The following is a 21,906-nucleotide window of genomic DNA, read 5'->3' on the forward strand; positions in this document are numbered from 1 at the left end:
GCATGGGGGTGTGTGCTGCCCCCTGGTGTTGTGCAGCCTGCAGCCCCGGGGGGGAGTCGGTAAGCAGGAGCCACGTCTGCTCAGCTCTTCCACAGCTTCTCCTGCCTCGCTGACACCCGATGATGGGGGGGCGGACACGAGGCCCCATGGGGCTGGAGTGCAGTGAATTTAAGGAGGTCTCCCTGAGCTCTGAGTGAGTCACAGGGCATCTGGAAGCCGACGTCCTCCCCTCTGTTTTCTCTTTCCCGTTCTCCACAAAGCTGCAAGGGGCAGATTAGGACGGAGCGTCAGAGTTGACGTAGGAAATAAGCCAGAGCCAAGGGAGCCCCTCTTTTTCTTTTCTATTTTTCCTTCCACTTAAAATCTACCTCGGGAGGCATCACTTTATCAGTTTAGCCCATTCAGCGCCCTCACGCACCCTTCTGGAACCCTCTGTTCCAGTAAGCATCCTCAGGTGATTCCGGCGTCCCCTGTGCTTGGGATCACGGGCGCAGATGTCCCCTTGACCATGCAAGCTGAGCCTGTGCGGACGGATGGTGGAGGAGCTGCAGAAGTAAGAGGGCATGAGGAGCACGGCTGCACTGGAGGGGGACCCCAGCACCCCAGGGCGGAGGTCAGCCTTCCTTGGCAGCCCGGCTTTACACAGAAGGCAGGCAGCACCGGGAGTCATGGAGAGGTGAGGTAACTTGCCAAGGACACAGCCAGCGAGTGGCAGCGGTGGCTCCGAGTTTACACTCTGCACCGCTGGGCCCCGCGGCCTCACGCTGATAAGACACAGATGGGCTGAACTCTGACCACCCCGGGGTGGATGGTGAGTGTGAAAGGTGGCCTCAGGCCATGGGAAGGAATGCATACTCCGGTACAGCTTGCACAAGAGTGCTTGAAAGGGGCAAAGAGAGGGGCTGTGCTTGCTGACAGCTTAATCTAGAGGGGAAGAATCTGGTCTGCCGTAGCTCCAAACGTGCTCTCCAGTGTCCTCATGTCTGTCCGTTCACGCCTCTGGCTGCCCTCTTTGGTGGCCTACTCTGCTCTCTATCGCTCTACTTATTACCCGAACCTCAGGCCCCTCCTCCTGCAGGACCATCCCCTGCACCCCTCACGCTGCCAGCCCACCACGCACCCGCCCCCCAGGAGCTGCCCGGGAAGCTGCACAGCTCTTTGCACTGCTCTCACCTCTCTGCCTGAGGGTTATCTACTCACGTGCCTGTCTTCTCCAACAGTTTGCAGGCTTCTTACTCTTTATTTTGTCCCCAACAGATGGCTTGGCCTTTAGCAGACGGTCAGTGAATGTCTACTGAATAAATAGACATTTTCTAACTATTCTACTGGGTGGAGGTTTGGAGATGCAAGTAAGTTGAAAGCTAACCTCACACAACCCTGGTCTCCTAAGGAGCCACTTGCAGGCATTTGAGTTCTTTTCCTTTTAACTGTTTCCACCTACTAGAGGCAACCTGCCTAAGATCAGGCTGAGCAATGATTAAAAGGTTGTTTAATGATATAATAATAATAAGCCAGTATATATCGGGTAATTACTGTTCTCTGGTCTAAGCATATTATCCATATTAATCTTTAATCCTTGGAACAACTTTGTAAGGTAACCATCCTGTCTGACAGATGAGGAACGTGAGTCATGGAGAGGTGAGATAACTTGCCAAGGACACAGCCAGCAAGTGGCAGCGGTGGCTCCCCGTTCAAACTCGGCACCGCTGGGCCCCGCGGCCTCACGCTGATAAGACGGAGATGGGCTGAACTCTGACCACCCCGGGGTGAATGGTGAGTGTGAAAGGTGGCCTCAGCCAACGGGAAGGAATGCATACTCCTTTACACTTCTTTACCTGGCATCACATGTTTTAGACGTGCTCACCTTCACCTTCACCTTACTTAACTCTTCACACACACACACACCCCACACCACACAACACCTGTACATGCTATTGACCTCAGCAAGTGTTTTCACCCTTTTCTGAATGAACTGAGCCCCAGTTGTTAAGTTAATGCATGACTCAATAACTATGCAGCCCTGATCAAATACAGAGTAACTTAGACTGTAAACAAGATGGCACATAAACCCATGAAGCCTGGAAGGGACAGGAAAAAACATTGCTTTTCTCTCCAGGACAAATCCCTAAAGGGATGCATGTTTTCTCTAAGCGCTGAATTTGGAGGGGAAAGGAGAACCCCTGGGGGGATATTTATTTATGATCCTGGGAAATAAAGAGGTCTTCGCTGAGGATTTGTGAATTTATATTGGAGCCACAGAGTGACTCTACTGAGCTATGATTTCATCACATAGTGGGGACAAAGTGAAAAGGAAGAACTTACCAAGACAGCTTGGTAACAAGTTTAGTTATATTCAGTTGAAAAGTCACAATATTAAAATAAGAAAATCAGCAAGAGGAACCCATGAATATAGTTTCTCCAGTTTGCAGACAAGTTAAACTTTAAGCCCAATACGAATGTGAATTAAATACATAATCACCTGCCAGGTGGGGGGTTGGGGGCCCTGCCTTTATTTTTCGTATTATCGAGAGAATGAGATAAAATGCAGCACACATCCCAGGGATGGCAGGAGGTAGCCTGTCCTCACCATAAATGCTTGTATCTGAAAAGATGCTGTCGCTCCCCCAGAGTGGCTCCACTGAAGCCACATTTACTGGGTTTAAAAATCCACTGAGCACACAATTTTCACTCTTTCCATATTTACTGTCAGGAAAAAGAGGAAGATATAATTATCAGAACAAGGATTTGGGTGGAAATATCTATTTAATCTTCATTCAAGGCATGTAGGACTCTAGCGCAGACTGTACTGGAGAGAAAAGGAGGACAGATTTTTTTTTCTCTCTAAATGCCCTTAGAAATGGGAACTATCTTTAGAAATTTAGGAGCTCTGCTTTCAGGTCAAGTGATCAACTACATTTTTAATAAATTACATCCATTCTCTGAAAAGACTAGTCATTGAGCTTGTTAAAATGATCATGTCCCAAGCGGCCAGAAGCAGCGAGAGTCAGAAAAAGACAGCCCAAGAGAGACTTTTGAAAAACTAAGATTTGACTTGCCTCAGTGAAAATGTAATGCAAGTATACAACTTACAACTTTAAGAAGAAAAAAAAAAGGAGGAGGGGGAGAGAGAGATCTAGTGAATTTTTTCCCCTTCTTGTATCTCCTTGCTAGTGTTTCAATTCTAGGTGAATTTGACACTCCTCATTTATTGTCCCTTGTAATAAGAGGAGACTGTGTGTGAAACGCATGGCTTGCTGCGGCCGCCACTTCATGGTAAAGTTACAAAGCAAATTAGGGGAGGTAAAAGATATTTAATTGACACTGACCAAAACACATACAAGCATTTCTGAGGGACAAGAGGGACAAGATGAAAACATTTCTTGGTTTCTCCCGCAGAGATCCGTGCTCCCCGAGGGCAGGACCAGCCTTTTCCCTCTGCGTGGAGGCAGATGCAGGCGGCAAGCGTCAAGGACAGAGCCGCGCGGCTTAGTGTCCTTCCTTCCTTCCAGGACCGGGGAGAGCGCATCCCCTCGCGGGAGGCGGGGTTGGCCCTGCCGGGCGCTGATGACGGAGAGGACGGCCGGGGGGAGCCTCGGTGGTCCCATCAGAACGGACTCGCGGGGGTCCCTGGGCCCGTGCTGACGGCGGTGCTGGCGGGCGACGTAGCAGCGTGGCCGGAAAGCCCACGGCCACTGGCACCAGGAGCCGCGTCTGCAAAGCGAGCGGCTGCGTGCTCAGGGTGCGGGGCGGGGCCCGGCACAGCGGCTTCCTGGTCCCTCGGTAACCGGGGCACGTTTCAGTGGAGACTAGAAGGTCACCGGAGGTGCCCCTTCTGATGCTCCAAAAAAGAGTCAGCACATGAGCTAGCCTTTCCTGCCCTACCTCTCTGCCCTCTGGGCCACACGTCCGTTCTCAATAATCAGCTGCGTGAGCGTGAAAAATGCACTTATTATGAATGTCTCTGTTTAAATTCAAATGGAGGGCGGGTCACCGGGGCTCAGTGGCAGAGTTCCCGCCTGCCATGCCAGAGACGCGGGTTCCGTTCCCGGGGCCTGCCCGTGCTAAAGGAAAAAATTCCAAAGGTTTCATCTAGGCCTTGAGAGGCCTTTTGAAATCATGGGTGATCCTGTTGAAATGCAACATGGAATTTTATTCGGGAGTTGAAACTCCTTTTATAATACTTCTGCTTATTCAAGTTCATTTCTCTTCCAGAAAGCTGGAATTCGGCGCAGGAAGTGAAAGATGACACAGACAGAGCTGCTTTCAATAATTTAATTATTAGACTTGTGCCAAAAGGAATGACCGGCAGGAACTGTCACATATGATGGAGGCAATGTGGGCGCGGCCCCACGCGCGGCGGGAACTGAGGACCGGGCGGGTCCGCAGGGCAGGGGTCTCCGAGGACCCGGGCCGCGCCTAGAGGAGCAGGGTGCCGTCCAAGGGGTCAGCGCCGCCGGCCTCGGCCAGGGACACGTCCGGACCTGCAACAAACACACAGCGGTGACTGGGGGCGGGGGACACGGGGGACGGGAGGGGCGGGGTGCATGGGGGGACGGCAGGGGGGGTGGGGGGCGGCGTTGCTCTGCCTGGCACCTGCTCCCCAGGACCGCGCACCCTCCAGCGTCACCCTGGAGACTCGCGTAGCGCAGATGAGACGGCGCGGCCTGGGAGGGGCTGGCACACAGCGGCCCCGGGCACGGGGCACCCCCTCCCCACCGCGCCGAGCGCTCAGCAGGAGTCGCCCCTCTCCGTCCTAGGGGAGCCCCTTACCAGCTGCTGTTTTCCTCTGGTCACCTAGCAACAGCAGGGCACTGTCCATTCTCCCCTCCTCTGGCAAAACCCTCAAATATTATGGCTTAAGGAGAACACAAAGGCGTTTGGATAGGAAGAAAAGGAAGGCACTGCTGCAAGCCTTTTTCTTTTCCTCGCACTTTCTCCTTCGACCCTCCTCTCTGAATAAGATAGAGTTACAAATAACCAGCCTCTGCCAGGGCAAAAAGCAAAGCCTGCTCGGAAATCCAGGTGGGGACGGCAGAGAGCCGAGATGCCCACCTGCTCTTTTTTCAGTCCTTAGCAAGAGGCTGCTATATTTTCTTCGAAGCCGCTGTGGTTTCGATGGCTATAGATAACTGCTATTCTAATGATAAAACTGCCTGGGACGTCCTCTCTCCGGACAAGGAAACCTGGTTGCTCCAGGAGGCAGGAGGCAAGGCTTGGCTGGAATGCAGGGCAGAGTGTCCTCACCAGGCTGGGATGGGGGGATAGAGCAGCCTCTCCGGTGCCTCCTTTCACCGCCTCCTCGGGTGGATGGACAGACCAGTGCGGGAGTGCAGCCAGGGTCACCGGAACAGACAGAGGTCCCCCGGAGGACAGCACCCCACGCGGAACTGTGCCAGGACCCCGGGGGCGGGGCGGAAGAGGAGGTGAGGGGCTCTGCTCAAATGTTTAGGCCATCTCACACCCGCCAGATGCTAATGAGGCACAGAGAAAAAAAACCCATCTACCCTGGGGTGAGTTCTGCAGCCTCTATTGACCTTGATTCCAAATCCTGCACCTCCAGTACTGGGGGACTCACCAGCTGCCGAAAACACAGCTCTTGAAGATGCCCCTAACACTGCCATTTATTGAGTGCCTTCTCTGGACACAGGAGCTGCCCCAGGGCTTTCACAACCATCAACCCTGTATTTATCAAAGCGCTGCAGCCCACACGTCACAGGCTGGGAAACTGAGGCTCAGGGTAGCTCAGTTCCTCGCCCAACATCAGGCAGCAAGGAAGTCATGGAACGTGGATGCGAGCCCAGAAGAAATCCCTCTCAGGGACCCCACCTGTCTCATCAAGTCTCAGGATTCTCACTTCTCATTGTTTCCAAAATGGTCTGAGTCTTTTCTGAATGGAGAAACCCTGAATACTTAATACTCATCCTCCTTTAAGTACCACATTGCTCAGAGTCAATTACTAAAGAAAGAGCAGAAAAGGACTTTCTGAATCCTCAAAACTGACACAGTAATTGTTACAGAATTAGTGTCCTCCCCATTTAATCAGACAAAACCAACCCCCACCCCCACCCCAGGCTATGAGTTCACTATTTGGCTGGACTGCAAATCAACCCATCATGTCCTCCAGCCAATTTTACCACCTCGGGGCACACAGTATGCTGGTCTGGGTCACTGCACACTTCCCACTTTCAATTCCTTTCCCTAGCCCTTGAATGCATTCAGCTGCTTCACCTCTAAGAAAAATTTCCAGTTAAATTTCTGACATTTAATATCACACAACCTCAAAACAAACAAACAACAACAAAAACAAAAACAAAAAAAAACCTAGCTAAACCCCCCCTCTAGCAGACCCTGATAGATTAGAGAATAAGTCACCTAAGCCCCTACAACGAAGGCCAGCCTGGCCCCATAAAATACTACTGTGAGAAAGAAAAATCGTCCAGTGAGTAAGGCAGCTGGGACATGACTGCTGAGAAATGTGACGCCAGGCAGGCCGAAGCCTTTAGTCCATGTAAGTTTCCCTCTGGGCTGTGAAACGTGGAGCAGAGAGCCCAGACATGTGAGTCAAGGGTCCCTAGGAAGACCCTTCCTTAATGGCTTTAAAAGAAGACTTAATTCAAATAGAACAAGAACCAAATGTTTATCAGAAAGAATTATTTAATGTTATATTAAACACATTATATAAATATTATACTGTAGGCTCTAGTTCAGGAGGCTAAAGAACCAAGAATGAATGAGGAAGAAAATATTTTAATTTTTTTTTTTTGGTGGGGTGTGGGTTCAACCAGGACTTTTTCAAAGAATAAAAATACAGGAGAAAAGCATTTCTAGGTGAAAGCTAGCTGGGCCCCACAGTGAGTGGTCCATGCCCTGACTCCAGATGTGTCACTGGATGTCGTTTGGTTGTGTATCACCTGGCCGGGAACTAATTTCCTTCTCCGCGTTCCTTCCTGGTTTCCATCTGAACCATGCAGGCAAGGTCAGACAGCCTGTCTTTGAAATGAGAAGCTATTCCATGATTTCTAATTTTATGACTCCCCTTTAGCCCTGAAAGAACTCCAACTCAGCAATTGTATATTTCTCAAGGCCAGCCACCTTTTTCCACACTTTTTACCCTAGAGAGTTCGATCATCACACAGAACTCCAAACTGAAAAACATTTGTTAAAATAAAACCTCACCAATTCAGAAAGCAGAATTCTTGGGGAGTAAAATTAATCATCCAATTTCAATTGTGATCAAAATGCCTGCAAATTGAGGGCCATAAAAATAGAACACCTCATTTTTACAATAAGCAAAGAGATATGAATACAATCATAGTTCAGTCAACTAAAAACCAAATACTATTATGGTAAAACAAAACTTTAAATGACAAAGACCCTTTCAGTCAAGTGTCTCAACACAACTTTTCCCTTAATTGACATAAAAGAAATAATTGGATCCCTACCATATCCCTGGAAACTAAACTGAGTGAGTATTATTAACCTTAAAATATAAGGACAAAATAAGCTGAAACTCACAAAAGCCCCAAAGTTTGGTCAAGACAAATGAGCTTAAATGTTGGTTCAGGGTTTTATCTACTACAGATAGGAGCTATTCACTCACTGAAACTTCATCTTCCACAAGAAATGTCCTGCTCACATTAAGGGGACCACTATCGTGTCTAAATTAGTCTTCTAATGAAGTTTTTTAACATTATAAATACTCGCATTGCGGCCGGCCTCATCCCCTCTCTTTTGTAGGAAAGTAGGGCGGAAAATATCCATTATGCCAAGGGACATGCATTGCACAGGTCACTGATATCCAGAGCTCCCCGGCCTCCTAGTTCAGCCTTGAATGACACCCTGCTGGCTGGCATGGGGGTTCACCATTATCACACCTAGCGTGCCCACTGTTAGAATCTCAAACAAGCATGAAGAGAATCTGAGGTTTGGGACGGCCTACAACTATACAAACTATCTCCTGAAAAGCTGACACTTGGAAGGAAGTAAAGGCAGCCTTCTCTCCATGGGCTCATCGTCAATTATTCTCGAGCCAAGTGAATAATTGCTTATTTTCAGGGCCCCACTATAAACTCAGTGTGTAAATGCAACCATGTGCCAAATTAAAAATGAATAAACTGCCCCCTAACCAGAGAAGCAAATTGAAATTTTTAAACTACAAGGTAACATGTAACCTTGGCCAAGCCATTTCGGAAGGCCTCAAACTTCCTATAGTGTATGAGAATTTTTACACCTGCATTTTGACTCAGTGACTCACCAAATAATTTTCTAGAGGTGCAAATAATGAATGCATTTTTCAACTACTTTATACTTACGAAATATAATCAGATTCATTACCTTAAACTGTATTAAAATGTTATGACTGTATTTGCCAGACACCTGCCCTCCTCCTTTCCAATGTCCCATCAAGCATATTTGAAGGTGGGCCCATACACAACCTTCAAAGGGCTGGATTTGGAAAACCAACTGATGAGTGAAATACGATGATTGCAGTCATTATCTGCACTTGCGCTCACCTCTTGCAAACACAAACTTATAAGCAACCTGTCATAAGAAGTTTGTAACAAGTAGAAAAGTGTTGTCTATCATTTAAAAATAGTCTTTATCCATATGCCTTTTTCTGAGAAGAGAATTTTAAATCTTGAACATTTTCAATGAAAATTTTATTTAAACTTAAAAGCACAGAACCACAAGTACAACTTTTATCATAAACCTCACCTTCAAGGCCTGAATTTAGCTCAGCAGTTCACTCTACCCCAGGCACTCGGAACCCCAATGCTGCTGCCAGCATGTTTAGTCTAAGCTAGAGACCGTCGATGACGCATTGTGCAACCTCCCCATGTCTTCTTCCACTCCAATCTCGCCCACAAAGGTCACAAAACTGAACTTCATGTCTTCTTGTCCTCGGCTCCATTCTTGTTTATTTTCATCAAACATCTAACTTGTACTCATCACTATATTTCTTATGCATGTTCTAAAATCAAAATTCGCACTTTCTTAGAATAACTCCAACTTCATAAAATATTTTATTATAAATGTTTCAACTCTTCAAAATAAGTTATATCCCCATCTGATGATAAGTTCAGGCTTACACTCTGAAACATTTTAAAAATCATTTCCTGATGGCATTTCTGACCATCCCTATTTTCTTCTCAGGCGCACTAATGCCGTTTGTGCCTGTCTGAAGGATGTAGGGACCCTAGAAAAGCCATGTTTTAATCCTAATCCCGTTTTGTAAAGGCAGCTGTTTCTTCTCATCCTTATTCAGTACTATATGCTGGAAACGTTAACTAGATCATCTCCCTGGAGATGTGACTCAATCAAGAGTGGGTGTTAAACTGGACTAGGTGGAGACGTATCTCCACCCATTCCAGGTGTGTCTTGATTACTTTACTGGAATCCTATAAAAGAGGAAATATTTTGGAGAAAGCTGGAGATTCAGAGAGAGCAGATAAGAATGACAGCCATGAGAAAACCACACCAGAGAACGGGGCAGAACCACGCTACCAGCCAGCAACTTTCAGAGATGAAGAAGGAAAACACCTCCTGGGGAGCTGGGGAGGAAGCTAGCAGATGACGCCACATTTGTCACGTGCCTTTCCAGCCAAGAGAGAAACTCTGAACCTCATCGGCCTTCTTGAATCAAGGTATCTTTCCCCGGATGACTTAGATTGGACATTTCTATAGACTTGTTTTAATTGGGACATTTTCACAGCCTAAAAACTGTTAACTTACAACCGATTAAATTCTCCTTTCTAAAAGGCATCCCTTTCTGGTCTATTGTATTCTAGCAGCTGGAAAACTTGAACACCTTCGAATAGAAAACATTTATCGTACAGAGCTCAAGGTATGTTTGGCACAAACGGAAACTGGTCTCTGTCCCTAATTTTGCTCAACTCAATTTTCCAGAGTGAGCCAAAGACAGGACGTGGGCCTCTGGCATGAAAACTAATCTGGAGTTGACCTTGGAAGCAAACGATCTAAATTAGTACACACTGCTCATGAACCAAAACTGCACCTGAAATAAAACTACTGGGTTTCTCTGGGTTGTGTGTATAAATGTGTTTGCATGTGCACGTGTGGCATGCATGTATAAATGTATAAAATAAGAAAGCAAAGTGTTTCGATTGTTTTTTAAAGCTGTGACTGTGAGAGTTAGATTTTAATCTTCTTATCTGTAATTACTATTTGGAACCATCTACATTGGATCTATAAGTAATGCTAAGAAACACATCATTGGAGCAATCCGTGCAATGAAGATGCAAATACATGAACACAAGACATGATGTGATACATCAGTCATCTCTGCTGTCTGAACTTTGATTTGCTCTCACACTGATCTTTCTCCCACGAAGGGGGCTGTGCTAAAGAGTGATGACTTAGCATCACTGAGCCCCACTAGAGAATAGGTAAGGCTCTACCGACCCCTCTTCCATGCGATGCAACTCAGAGCATGCTGTTTTGATGAGCACGCCCGCAGTGTAAATGATAGAAGGATACAGTGGTCAAATAAGGTGATGGAACTCTGGGTGAAGTTTCTTTATTGACAGGCTCCTCAGAATTTCATATGCTCATGTGTACTATAAATCTCTAGGAGGGACACCCAGCATGCATTATCCCCCATACTCATGCAACCCAGAGCCTTTCCCCACAGCGTGCCTTGAAGGGTTGTGTTCCATGTAACACACTTTGGGGAACAGTGCACTAGAGAACTGGAAATCTACTTACAGACTATGAAAGAGATGATAAATGACCACGATGCCAGAATAAACCAGGGTGAGAAGCTGAAAATAGGTGAGGTTTTCCAAACTCAGAAGCTTATAAGCCTATACTTCAGAGTAACCAGTTGGCTGATTAGACTATGACTATTTTGTAAACCCTACTAAAATAATAGGCTCAAGTAATAATTACCAAAGGCTGTTAACCATTAGTAGAAAAGCTGGCGGGGAACTTTATAATGTGTGGATCAGGCTGACTGTGCCTGACCCCACGGATCAATCATAATATACAAAGAAAAGAGGCAGTGACACTGCATGCCTCAATGGATGTACCAGGCAGTGACACTGCATGCCTCAATGGATGTACCAGGCAGTGACACTGCATGCCTCAATGGATGTACCAGGAAACCCGACACCATCATGAAGATTTTTTCATGCCACAAAATAAAGCCGGCAATTAGTCAAATATCTATTCCCAACTACCAGTTTTCAGGAAACATGAGCAGAAGCAAATGTTAGATGGCAGCCTGGGGATGCAATTAGCAAAATCCAGACTGTGGGATATTCTTCAGAAAAAACAACCTGGTCTTCTGAACAAATAAAATATACGATGAAAAAAAAAAAAAAAAAAAGGAAGGGAGCCTGAAACTAAATGGGTTAAGATAACTACTAACCAAATGCAACATTTAAATTATTTGGATCCCCAAAAAACCACACCAACTGGAAAATCAAAAGATATTAATGAGACTTTCAGAGAAATTCTTAAGTACTCACAGCATGATTTTAAGTACGAATCCTCATTGTGTGGATAAATGTGTTCACTAAATAATTCTATTTTGGTATATGTTTGAAGTTTTACATAATTTTTTAAAGTCTGTAGCCTTCCATATATATGAACAAAACTGTAAAGGGTTCTATATTATTCCAACAGCGTAATTGCTTTATTTTTTATATAAATGAGATAGTGTGACAATAAACCAAAGTTCTCCCCTGAATGCCAGGTGTGTTTTGATCAATTTCAATGCAACTGTATGGCAAACCATTGGCAAGTACTATATATGGGTTTATGTCTATTTAGAAAGGTATACAAATTGGATAAACCTAGCTATAAAATGGATAAGGTTCATTTGACTTTATAGCTACTCATAAAATATAGGATTGCTTCAAGTATGGTCTTTGATCTTGCCTAGAAAAATCTAATAACATCTCCTAGGAGAAAACATAATTCAGAAAATATCTCATTTATACCTTGGGCGTATTTATCCATAGCAACGAATTGATATGGTTCTCTTGAAATATGGATCCTTATTCTTTAACATAAGTTCAAGCTAAAAAATAACATTTAGGAAATAGGAAATAAAAGAAGTCCAATAATATCAAAATAAATTTCAGATCATAGTAAGAGGAGGTGTCAATATATATATATACATATATATACACTGAATGAATGAATTAGTAGCTACCTGATTCAAAAATTCTGTCTGCTCTAATTAGAGTCATGGGAAATGGGTTATCTGGGACTAGAAAGCTTAGAAAGTATCTTACAATTTCATTTAGTCCAACCCTTGTCTTTGCAAACTCAAACCGAAGATGCAGTTGCACTTGGCCGTCATTGCAGGGCTTCTCCTTTTGAGTCAGTGTTCGACCTTGGACACTGGTCATCACTTCCACAGCTTCTACTCCCTTCTGCGTGAACTCAGACCCCTGAGATGGCTGGCAGCCGTCCTCAGCCTCTCCCCCCTCCCCACAGGACTCCAAATGCGAGTCACTGCAGCGCACGCTCCCCCAGGGTTACCCAAGTCACGGCTGCGGCAGAGGGAACAGGCAGTAGATTATTAGCAGTTGGGAGCTAGTGCAGTAACTTCAAACCCCCCCATAGGCAACTGCTAGGATGCAGGTGAGGCAGGGAAGTGAGACTAGGAAGACAAATAGACAAATCTGAGTTTTTCCCTATTTCATAATGATACATTTTAAGCTTTACTGTTTTACAAACTTGATTAGTTTTCCTGTTATTTCTAACGTACTGGATCTCTTCTCAGACCTGACCAAAACAGATGAGGTTGTGAAAATCCTTGAACAGAAAGAGTTTTCAGGTTTCTTACAATGCCAACTTTTAAAATTTCTATAATCTTCTTCCAAACAGGTTTCCTGTCTTCATTTATTTTAAAGTTTTTATTTTGGGGGGAGAGGGGAATCTTTAAATATAAGTAGCCAGGTTTGTGGAAAGTCTTTAAAATTACAAAAACAGCATAAATGTTTGTGCACTTACTAAGTACGAGGCACTGTCCTATGCGCTTTGCATACTTCTCTTTTAATTCATTTTCCCAACAACTCAGAACAGTGGGTACACTATGGAGCATGGAAGAGGAGAGGGAGACTAAAATAAACAGAGGCAAACGTCACTTGGAAAAAACAGAACACAACTCAGAATCACAGGAAGCTAAAGAAAACTTCTAAAAACCATAACTGCTATCTTCAAAGAGATATTTAAAAGATCTTTCAGTCACAAAACAAGAACAAAATTTCATAAAATAGTAACTACTAGAGAACAAGGAAAATCTCTTAGAAATTAAAAATATATGATAGCTGAATTTAAAAAAAAAAACATTAATAGACCAATGGAAATTAAGGACAAAAAACTCTCCCAGGAAGTAGAGCAATAAACAAATAATAATTTTTTTTTAAAAATGAAGAAATGGAAAGAGGAGAAAAAAAGAAAAATCAGAGGATGGATCTCAGAGGTCCTACTTCTAACTAGAAAGAGTTCTGGTAAGATAAAAGTGAAGGGAAACAATTTTTTAAAAAGAAACAGGAAGAGGAAAGAAAAAGAAAATTTCCCAGAGTTGAAAGTGCCTAGTACATAACCAGTACAAACATGATTTTGACAAGTACCACACTAAGACATATTATCATAAAATTCACACAAGAGGGGATAAAAGCTACCAGAGAGCAAAGACAGGTCACAAAGGATCAGGGATCAGAATGTCCTCAGATTCTCAGTGACAGTTCTAGAAAGAGGAAGAGTCAAATCCTTCAAATTTTTAAGGGAAAATAGCTCTTTTAATTGAAATTCTAGGCCCAGAAAAACTATTAAATTGTAAAAGGGTAAAGAGGAGCAAAAATAAATAAATGAATGAAACATAAAGAGACATTTCAACTAATTCGAAAAAGGTAATTCTCATCACACCTTTTCTTAGGCGGTCCTGAATATGTCCTGAGCGAGGAAGCTCGGGTGTCGGACACAGTCTCCACGGCAGGGAGAGATGAAGGAATACTCCCGACTGCAACCGTTGGAATGAGTAGACAGATGAGCCCTGAAGGGAAAGCTCCAGGGAATAAAAGGAGATTGGTAGATATTAGATGTGTTAAGTGTACGTAAAATAAAACTGATGTTATTAAGAGAGATAGAAGAGTTTTGGAGGAAAACTAAGTAGTAGTGGGTAGGGGAAAAAATTGTAAATGAAAAAATAAGGTAATTAAGAACTCCAGGAAAAATATTTAATCTATATGAAGATTTTGATGAGACAGAAATTAGTTCGGTGATCAATATTAAAAAAATTTTCAATCTACAAGCCCGGAGCCTACCCCATACCTGACAATATGTACTTAGTTACACGTTCTTCTTTCTCAGGTAAAGCTGTTACTACCCTATGAACCTGAGCTGGCTAACAAGAAAAAACCTACAGCCTGAGATCAGACTTAATTTGTTGGCTTTTAAAGGGGATTCTTGATAAACCTAAAGGAAGAAATTACATATAAATTAAAACCACTAGGAATATTTCACAATTCACTCTGTCTCACATGCACTGGGGAAGCATCGATTCTAGCGTGTATTGGACTCAGAGCTTTCTTTCAGCTGTGCCTTTTGGGGCTGGGGTGAGATTTGGGATGAGGATGCTGAGCAGACAGCTAAAGCCTCAGGAGGATAGAACCACGGGACCGATGACACATCCTAGCCGCTTCTGCACTTAGGAAAGATGATTTGCTCCATCGTGAAATCCTCAGCCCTTATAAATGTCCTTTTCCAAACTCAAAGGGCAAAAGTTAATACATAACTATAAGTGCAGTTTCTCTGAAAAGTACAAAATAGATTGGGTCCATCCAAAAAGAATTAACTTCCCTCTATAATTAAGAGTAGATACTTTTGAAATGCCCAAATCTGTCGTGAGTTAACAAAAACTTTATGAGCAAGTAGTTCACAGAAGAGGGAAACTAAAAGGCCAGAAATATTAAAAGGTGTTACATCTCAGTGGTAGTCAGAGAAGTACTAATTGAAAGAATAAACTACCATTTCATCCCATAATACTGGCAAACAACGGGAAGCCCAACAATGCCGAGGGCCCTCAGGGTGTGGTGAAACGGGAACTCCGGTTACTGCTCGTGAAATAACACTCTGTGCACTGTGTAACTGCAGAGAGAGATGGCTTGCCAGGCAATCCATCCCTGTCCCTTGTAGTTATTATACTCTAAATAAATCCACTCATGTGCTCCAGGGACAGTAATATTCACTGAGCATCACTTGGAATAAGGAAAAATTGAAACTATCCTAACTGTTTATTAGTAAGATAATGAATATGCTGCTGTTTATTCACATAATAGAATAGCATATAGTAGTTTAAAATTTAAACTATTTAGTGTTTACGTGTATGAGTATGCACATTGAATGAAAAAGTTGCACAAACCATATATATATGTGTATGTACCCACACATACAGTGGTTGCTAATTATGTAAAAGTTAATATAAAAACTATGAATGCATATATATATGAAATAGCATAAAACAAACTGGGAATTATATGTACCAATTTTAGGATGTTGGTTAACTGTGTGGAAAGGAGGGAAGAGATTAAAGGGAATGACTGTAGTTCTATCTGTAGCATTATAGTTCTTTTTACAAAGAAAAAAGGTAAGGGATATGTGAAGCAAACAGGGAAAAATGTTAACATTTGTTAAATGAGTGGCTATGCACTTTTCATATTTTTCTGCAAGTTGGAAATTTTTCATAATGAAAACAGTTATATTAAGAATGCATTACAACACACAGCAGCCAATAGTGACTTGTAGGGATCTTCAGTCAAGGCAACGAGCTATAGAAGTGTCCACCGCTGACCGTGGTGATGAACCCACAGCCACGCGGCGATACTGTGCCGCGATGGTACGCCATGGATGGGCCGTGTGTGCGAAGATTGGTCAATAAAAATATTTTTGATGCAACTATGTGATGACATTGTGAATTACTGATTATATATGTAGAATGGAATGACCAAAATAGGAATGTTTGCGTTTGTTTGGGCTTTCTTGGTATTTAAAAAAATAATATTAAAAAAAATTTTTGAAAAAAAAAGAATATACACATATACATATACACAGATATATATGACACAGGAAATGACCTGAACTTTAAAGACTGACTATATGTTGATATGCTCGAATTATTGGAGTTTCTTCCTGGGTGTGATATTAAAATAAAAGAGTTAAAATAAAACTCTTTTTTTAGTTAAAATAAAAGAGTCCTTATCTCTTCAAGATAAACACTGACACATTTACGGATGACTTTCAGGACTCGTGTGGGAACAACGCCGGGTGAGTGAGTGTGAGTTCTAGGGAAACGCCACTGACCGTGAGCTGCTAATTTTTTGAGGTTGAGTGATGAGCACGGGAGGGTTGCTGTGCGCCCCTGTCTACACTGGGGTATGTTTGCAGTTGTCCGTAATAATCCAGGGAGACGAGAAACATGCCAACTGCTGTGTTTAAATCATTGAGATACTCAAATCTTGGCGTCCCTGGGAAGAAGCAGAGACGATCTTCTAAGAGTATGCTGAACTGATGTGTAGGTTTCCAGCTCAAGGACAGGGTGGTATTTTCAGGGCAATTAATTCCTCTTAAGGAACCAGAGACTAGGGCTTTCACTGTGCCATGGAAATAAAGCCAAATTCCTGGAATGCCCCTGCCCTTGGGCCTGCCCCACCACAAGAGCGGTGCCTCTCATTTTGCTGAGCAAATCAAATTCATTTCACTGCCACTGTGGAAGGCAGGAAATCAACCTAGCAATTTTAATGCTGCATTTACTTCTTAGTACTGGTTCAGTACAGGGAAAAACAGCTGTTAAAATTCTTAAGTGCACAAGATATACTGTTTTTCTTTAAATCAGAATGAAGCAAGCAATTAGATCAAAACCCATCCAAGCTAATTAAGTCTGCCTGCTTCTTAATAATTATGTTATTACAAGGCTTAAAGAAATATGTCATCCAATTTTTTGTTTTAAAGGTCTGCAAGTATGTTTTTTCCTCTTGATCCAATGCAAAATTATGAGATATCAAGAACCTACCTGAATATTCTGTTCTGAAAAATTGGTATTAACAGTTTTCAGAGCAACATAAAATATTTTCTTTTTAAAAATGAGAAACACTCATTTTGGAATTCTTATTATTTGTTTGAAGTGCTATTTGCTAAGACACCAAACCTGAAATAAATTTTCCAACTGCAGCCTTGAGTTTGTCATTCAAAAATGATTTTTAAATTATAACATAAGATAAAGAAAATATGTTTTGTTCAATGCAACCTTTCTCTCCCTTGGATGCTCTCTTTTACACTTCCATTTGTTATCAGAGTAAAGATCACTACATTACATTCCTGGAAATTAAACAAAATATTTTTAGAAAGTCGACGATTAGAAAATTAGGCAGTGTGCAAAATCAGGACTCCACCCTACCAAAATAGCAAACAAAAGACAAGATAGAAGTCCCGGGTTAAACTTTTCTATCCCTTGGAGCTGTCTCTCTCCTGATAGGGGAAGATTTAAAACTGTCTTGTACATACAAATGTCACGTGGACCGACTCTAGCTGTTAACATTTGTGCTTCCTGACACGTGATCTGTGACTCACAGCAGAGTCTCCTGAAAGTTAGCTAACATTCCTTTAATTATTATACAGCAGGTGACACAAATCTCTAAATTTGCATTACATCCTTCTCCTTTTCGGCAGATCTCTTTCTTCCATAAACTGTTTTCAGAAAAGGAACATACCATTGTCCCATAATGTAATGTTTCTTTAGTGCACTCACCCACCAAGAGCAAAGATCACGAAAAGGAGCCTCGGGTCTCCCTTAGCAACCGGCAGCCCCAGCTCCCTCTATTAGGCATGTTCAAGAAGCCCGTCACTCATCGCCGAGGAAGATGTGGGCCCAGACAGCTCTAAAAAGGCACTAAGGCACGTTAAACGCGTGCGTGAACATGGCGCCAGGTGGACACCACTTAGAAATCCTCCAGACAGAGGGGCTTCCAGACGCCGCGGCCAAGAAAGTCTTCCGAAACAAGAAAGGCCCTGGGTGGGCTCTGAGGGTGAAGAGGATGTCAGCAGGAAGAGACGGTCTCATAATGGCGAGGAGAAAACACTCACTTCACCAAGAAAAGGAGAGTTGTCCGGTCTGGATGAAATGTGTGTTCATGCAGGTGACAAGGTGGGGGAAAAGTAGCTCGTGGAGGGACCCGAAAGGGGGTGGTGGGCGCATTGACTGCAGGAGTGAGCTGGCTGCTCCTGGGAATCAGGACCTGTCTATGACCCCACGTGAACCCACATACCTGGCGTCACCTGCACACACTGTCAGCCTAAGACAAGAGAGGTACGTCCAGGGGAAGGGAAAGAAGAGGGCTGCATTTCCTCCTGCTGTTTGTCTGTTCATAATAAACGCACATTAAGCCAATAAAATGTTGGTCCCTTTGATGGATGGATGAGGCATCCATTTTTTATTGTCAGTGAGTAGACGTCTGTCAATGAAAAGTGGTTTGAGCTTTTATTTATTCAGTAAACACTGAGCGCTCAGGTCGTGCCCTGCACTGGACAGGCCCCAGGGGAACCAAGCCGAATAAGACGTGGTCTTGGCACATAGGAGGTTTATAGTTATAAACTTTGGAAAACTACTTCACAGACTCTTAAATGTTAAATAGGCATCTATTCGATGATCATAGCAATTTTATTCCCAGTTATTTATCCAAGAGAACTGAAAACATAAGTCACAAAAAAGCCTTGTATAAGAATGTTCACTGTAGCTTTATTTTTAATAGCAAAAACTAGAAACAGGCCAGGTGACCATTAATGGCAGAATGGATAAGTGTTATGCTCATCAAAAGGAGCCTACTCAGCAATAAAAAAAAAAAAAAAAAAAAAACAGATACGGATGTATACAACTGCATGGATGCACTTCAAAAAGCATGATGCTGCGTGAAAAGAAGGTTGGCACAAAAAGGCACATACGGATTCCATTCTGCTCTAGAATAAGCAGAATTAGGCAGTGATGGTGGAAATCAGATGAGTGGTGGGTACCGGGGCTGGTGATTTATTGGGAAGAAGTATAAGGGAGTTTAATGTTCTGTGTTGATACTCTTTCAACAAAACCAGTTAATAGTAGACTTACTATCTGAGCATTTCATTGTATGTAAATTATCATCCCAATAAATAAAATAGATAAAGTAGCTGAGATGCTAAAGGAAAAACAAGCGACTAAACGCTGAGGAGCGTCTCAAAGGGGTGCACAACGGGCACTACAGAATCACACATGCGAGGGCCCTCGCCCCGGCTGGGAAGACTGGGGAGAGGCTTCCTGATCGGGACGCCTTCGAGTCCATTCCTGAGAGAAGACTGAGAAGGACCAGGCTGGGGGTCAGGGTGGAGGGGAGGGCACTCCTGATGGGGGAAACAGCCTAGGTACCAGGTAGGGGGCCTGGCCTCTCACACAACTGAAAGGACTTCATAGGGCTGCAGGACGGAGTGAGCAAGGTAGGACAAGCACGAGAAAGAGCTGAGAGGCTGGAGGCCCAATCAGGTGTCAGGCCCACGCAGCCTCCCGTGCTTCGTCAGGGATGAGGGTTTTTCGGCACGTGTGTGGTCTGAATAAGCCCACAGCTACTGCACCAGGAAAGCCCTGTAAGGGGACTGGACGTGGTCCTTGTCCACAGCCCAGACGCTGGCTGGGGAGCTAAAAAAAGGTCTATCTTAAATTCACTGTGTTGGATTTGGTTTTCAAATTACAACCCATGAAATAATCATGTTGGGATATGTCATCTGGATTTGAATTGCTCCCAAAAGGGAAAAAAATGCATCTGAAGGATGTGCCATATGAAATGATAGTTTCAACATCCACTTACATCAGTGCTTTTCCCCAAGTGTGCTCCAAGGAATAGCAGTCCTTTAAGATCCCAGGGCAGGGAGGAGCATGCCTGGGGTTAAATGGGTTTGGGGAGCACCACTTTTGGAGATTCACAGGGCACGTTAGCATAATAAAAGTTTTGAAAACTAAGTACAATCCCAAACCACCATTTCCCCAAACTATCTGATTATGAGAACCAGCAGACTGAATTTTGTGCCCCAACAAAATATGTCCTTAAATTTGCATTCCGGTTCCATATTATCGGATAAGATGTGCGCACATCTGTGACTAGGATCTTCTAAGACCCTATTTAGGCTACACTAAAGCAGTATGGGTTTTAGGCCATATTTCTGGAGGCCTTATAAAAAGCCACAAGTCAAAGGGAGAAACCAGAAAAGCAGACACAAGGAGAGTGAACGAGATCACCAAACGAGGAGAGGCAGAGATGCAGGCCAAGGAACCTCACAGCTTAAAGCAAGCCAGCTCCGGGACCCTGCAGAGTTGGGAGAAAGCACACCCTCACTGACGCCTTGCGTGTGGGCTTCTAGCCTGCAAAACCATGAACCAATAAATCCTCATTGTTTAAGCCAATCCACCGTGTGGTGTTTGTCACAGCAGCTCTGGAAAGCTAAGACAGGAAACTTTCTATTATATAACACTTAATAGCAGTCAGGAGAAACGTGGAACATTCTTTGACAGGTGCCCACTTAGATGATACCCCAAATGAGATGTAATAAGTCAATCCGCTCATAAGAGCAACAATTTTGCAAGCAGTGGCTTAAGCTGCTGAATGTACTTTCTAATGATTTACTCCTTTCGCACAGTAATAGTGATGACATTGTTTTTATTGAACGCTTGCAAAGTTCTGTGAATTGTCTATATACTGTCTTATGTAATCCTCATATCACCTATAAAGTGATACTATTAGAAGTCCAATTAATAGATGAGGAAACTGAGACACACTAAGTTTAAACACTTGCCCAAGAGCTCACAGGTAATCAACGAGAAAGCGGGAATACGGACTCAGGCATAATTTCTAAGCCTCCTAGCTTAACCACTATGACAGGCTGTTATCTCCATTTTTAAATATCAATCAAGTGCTTTCCTTCATCCACTCATTTATTCATTCATTTATCCCTCACTTAAAAGAGAAGTACTGGGCAGGCCACGGTGGCTCAGCAGGTAAGAGTGCTTGCCTGCCATGCCCGAGGACCCGGGTTCGATTCCTGGTGCCTGCCCATGTCAAAAAAAAAAAAGAGAGAGAAGTACTGGTAAATGCACGTAAGGTCCGTTGCACTGGGAAATTAAGTATTTAGTTTATTTCTGCTAAAGCTTGGTGGGAACGGGTGAACCATTGATGCTACCATTTCAGGATAACAGGGAGCTATCACATCCCCTCTTTTCTCACAGAAACACGTCTGGTTAGGTTGTTAGTCTCCCTGGTCAAGTTGACGTTGCTAAGCAGGTTTAACTCGGTTATTTTTTCTGCCAGTGGTAATGCATTAGTTTAATCAAGTCCTTCATGGAATACATTTCCTGGAATGTTCCCGAACCATACATCCTCAAATTTAGCCAACAGTTGCTCTAAAAACACTGAAAAAAAAATCATCCCCAGAAATACGATAAGTTTGCTTGAAAAAATAAATGTTCCATCTGTAAGCCTACCTTGAGTTAAAGAAGAATTGGGGCAAAAAACTGGATATTTCAAATTGCAGGCAAGACACTGAATCTGAAGTGCTTATCTGACAAATAGAAAGGAGAAATATTTTCATTTACGGCAGGAGTATTCGTAAAAATTCTTCCATATTTTTATCACGGGCAAGGATAACTTCTTCTAGTAAGATACTTTAACAAGATTCCAGATTTAGACTTGTTGCCCCTTGTTCATTTAGGCAGCCAAGCCATCGTCAGCTCAGAGCAGAGGGAGCTCATGAAACATGAATTAAGTACCCAGTCTTTCACAACGGTTTACTCCAGAGTGCTTTTCAGCATAAAATAACTAAAAAGAACAACAGCAACAACAACTCTGTAGGTAGTTGAGTGGG

At 43.4% G+C, this 21,906-nt stretch overlaps 1 protein-coding gene and 1 long non-coding RNA gene across 4 annotated transcripts in view; both read right to left on the reverse strand.

Moving 5' to 3' along the window:
* Positions 1-19: 19 nt before the first annotated feature.
* Positions 20-1,440, reverse strand: LOC143665711 (uncharacterized). The gene is made up of 3 exons (XR_013167185.1): positions 1,201-1,440; positions 419-545; positions 20-260 (listed from the first exon to the last, which is right to left on the reverse strand). It is a non-coding gene; the product is annotated as an uncharacterized LOC143665711 (long non-coding RNA).
* A 2,818-nt stretch (positions 1,441-4,258) lies between these two features.
* ARHGEF28 (Rho guanine nucleotide exchange factor 28) overlaps positions 4,259-21,906 on the reverse strand; it is a 292,104-nt gene continuing 274,456 nt past the window's right edge. For 2 of the 3 annotated variants that reach the window (XM_077139472.1, XM_077139470.1), the window contains 2 exons: positions 13,903-14,041; positions 4,259-4,481 (listed from right to left, as the gene is read on the reverse strand). In XM_077139472.1, the coding sequence (XP_076995587.1) occupies positions 4,445-4,481; positions 13,903-14,041 (176 nt within the window). In that variant the 3' untranslated portion in view covers positions 4,259-4,444. The remainder of the gene's footprint in view (positions 4,482-13,902; positions 14,042-21,906) is intronic. The other variant, XM_077139471.1, reaches the window with a different exon arrangement.

The sequence above is a fragment of the Tamandua tetradactyla genome, chromosome 21 (assembly GCF_023851605.1).
Source record: "Tamandua tetradactyla isolate mTamTet1 chromosome 21, mTamTet1.pri, whole genome shotgun sequence".
Taxonomy (NCBI): Eukaryota; Metazoa; Chordata; class Mammalia; order Pilosa; family Myrmecophagidae; genus Tamandua; species Tamandua tetradactyla.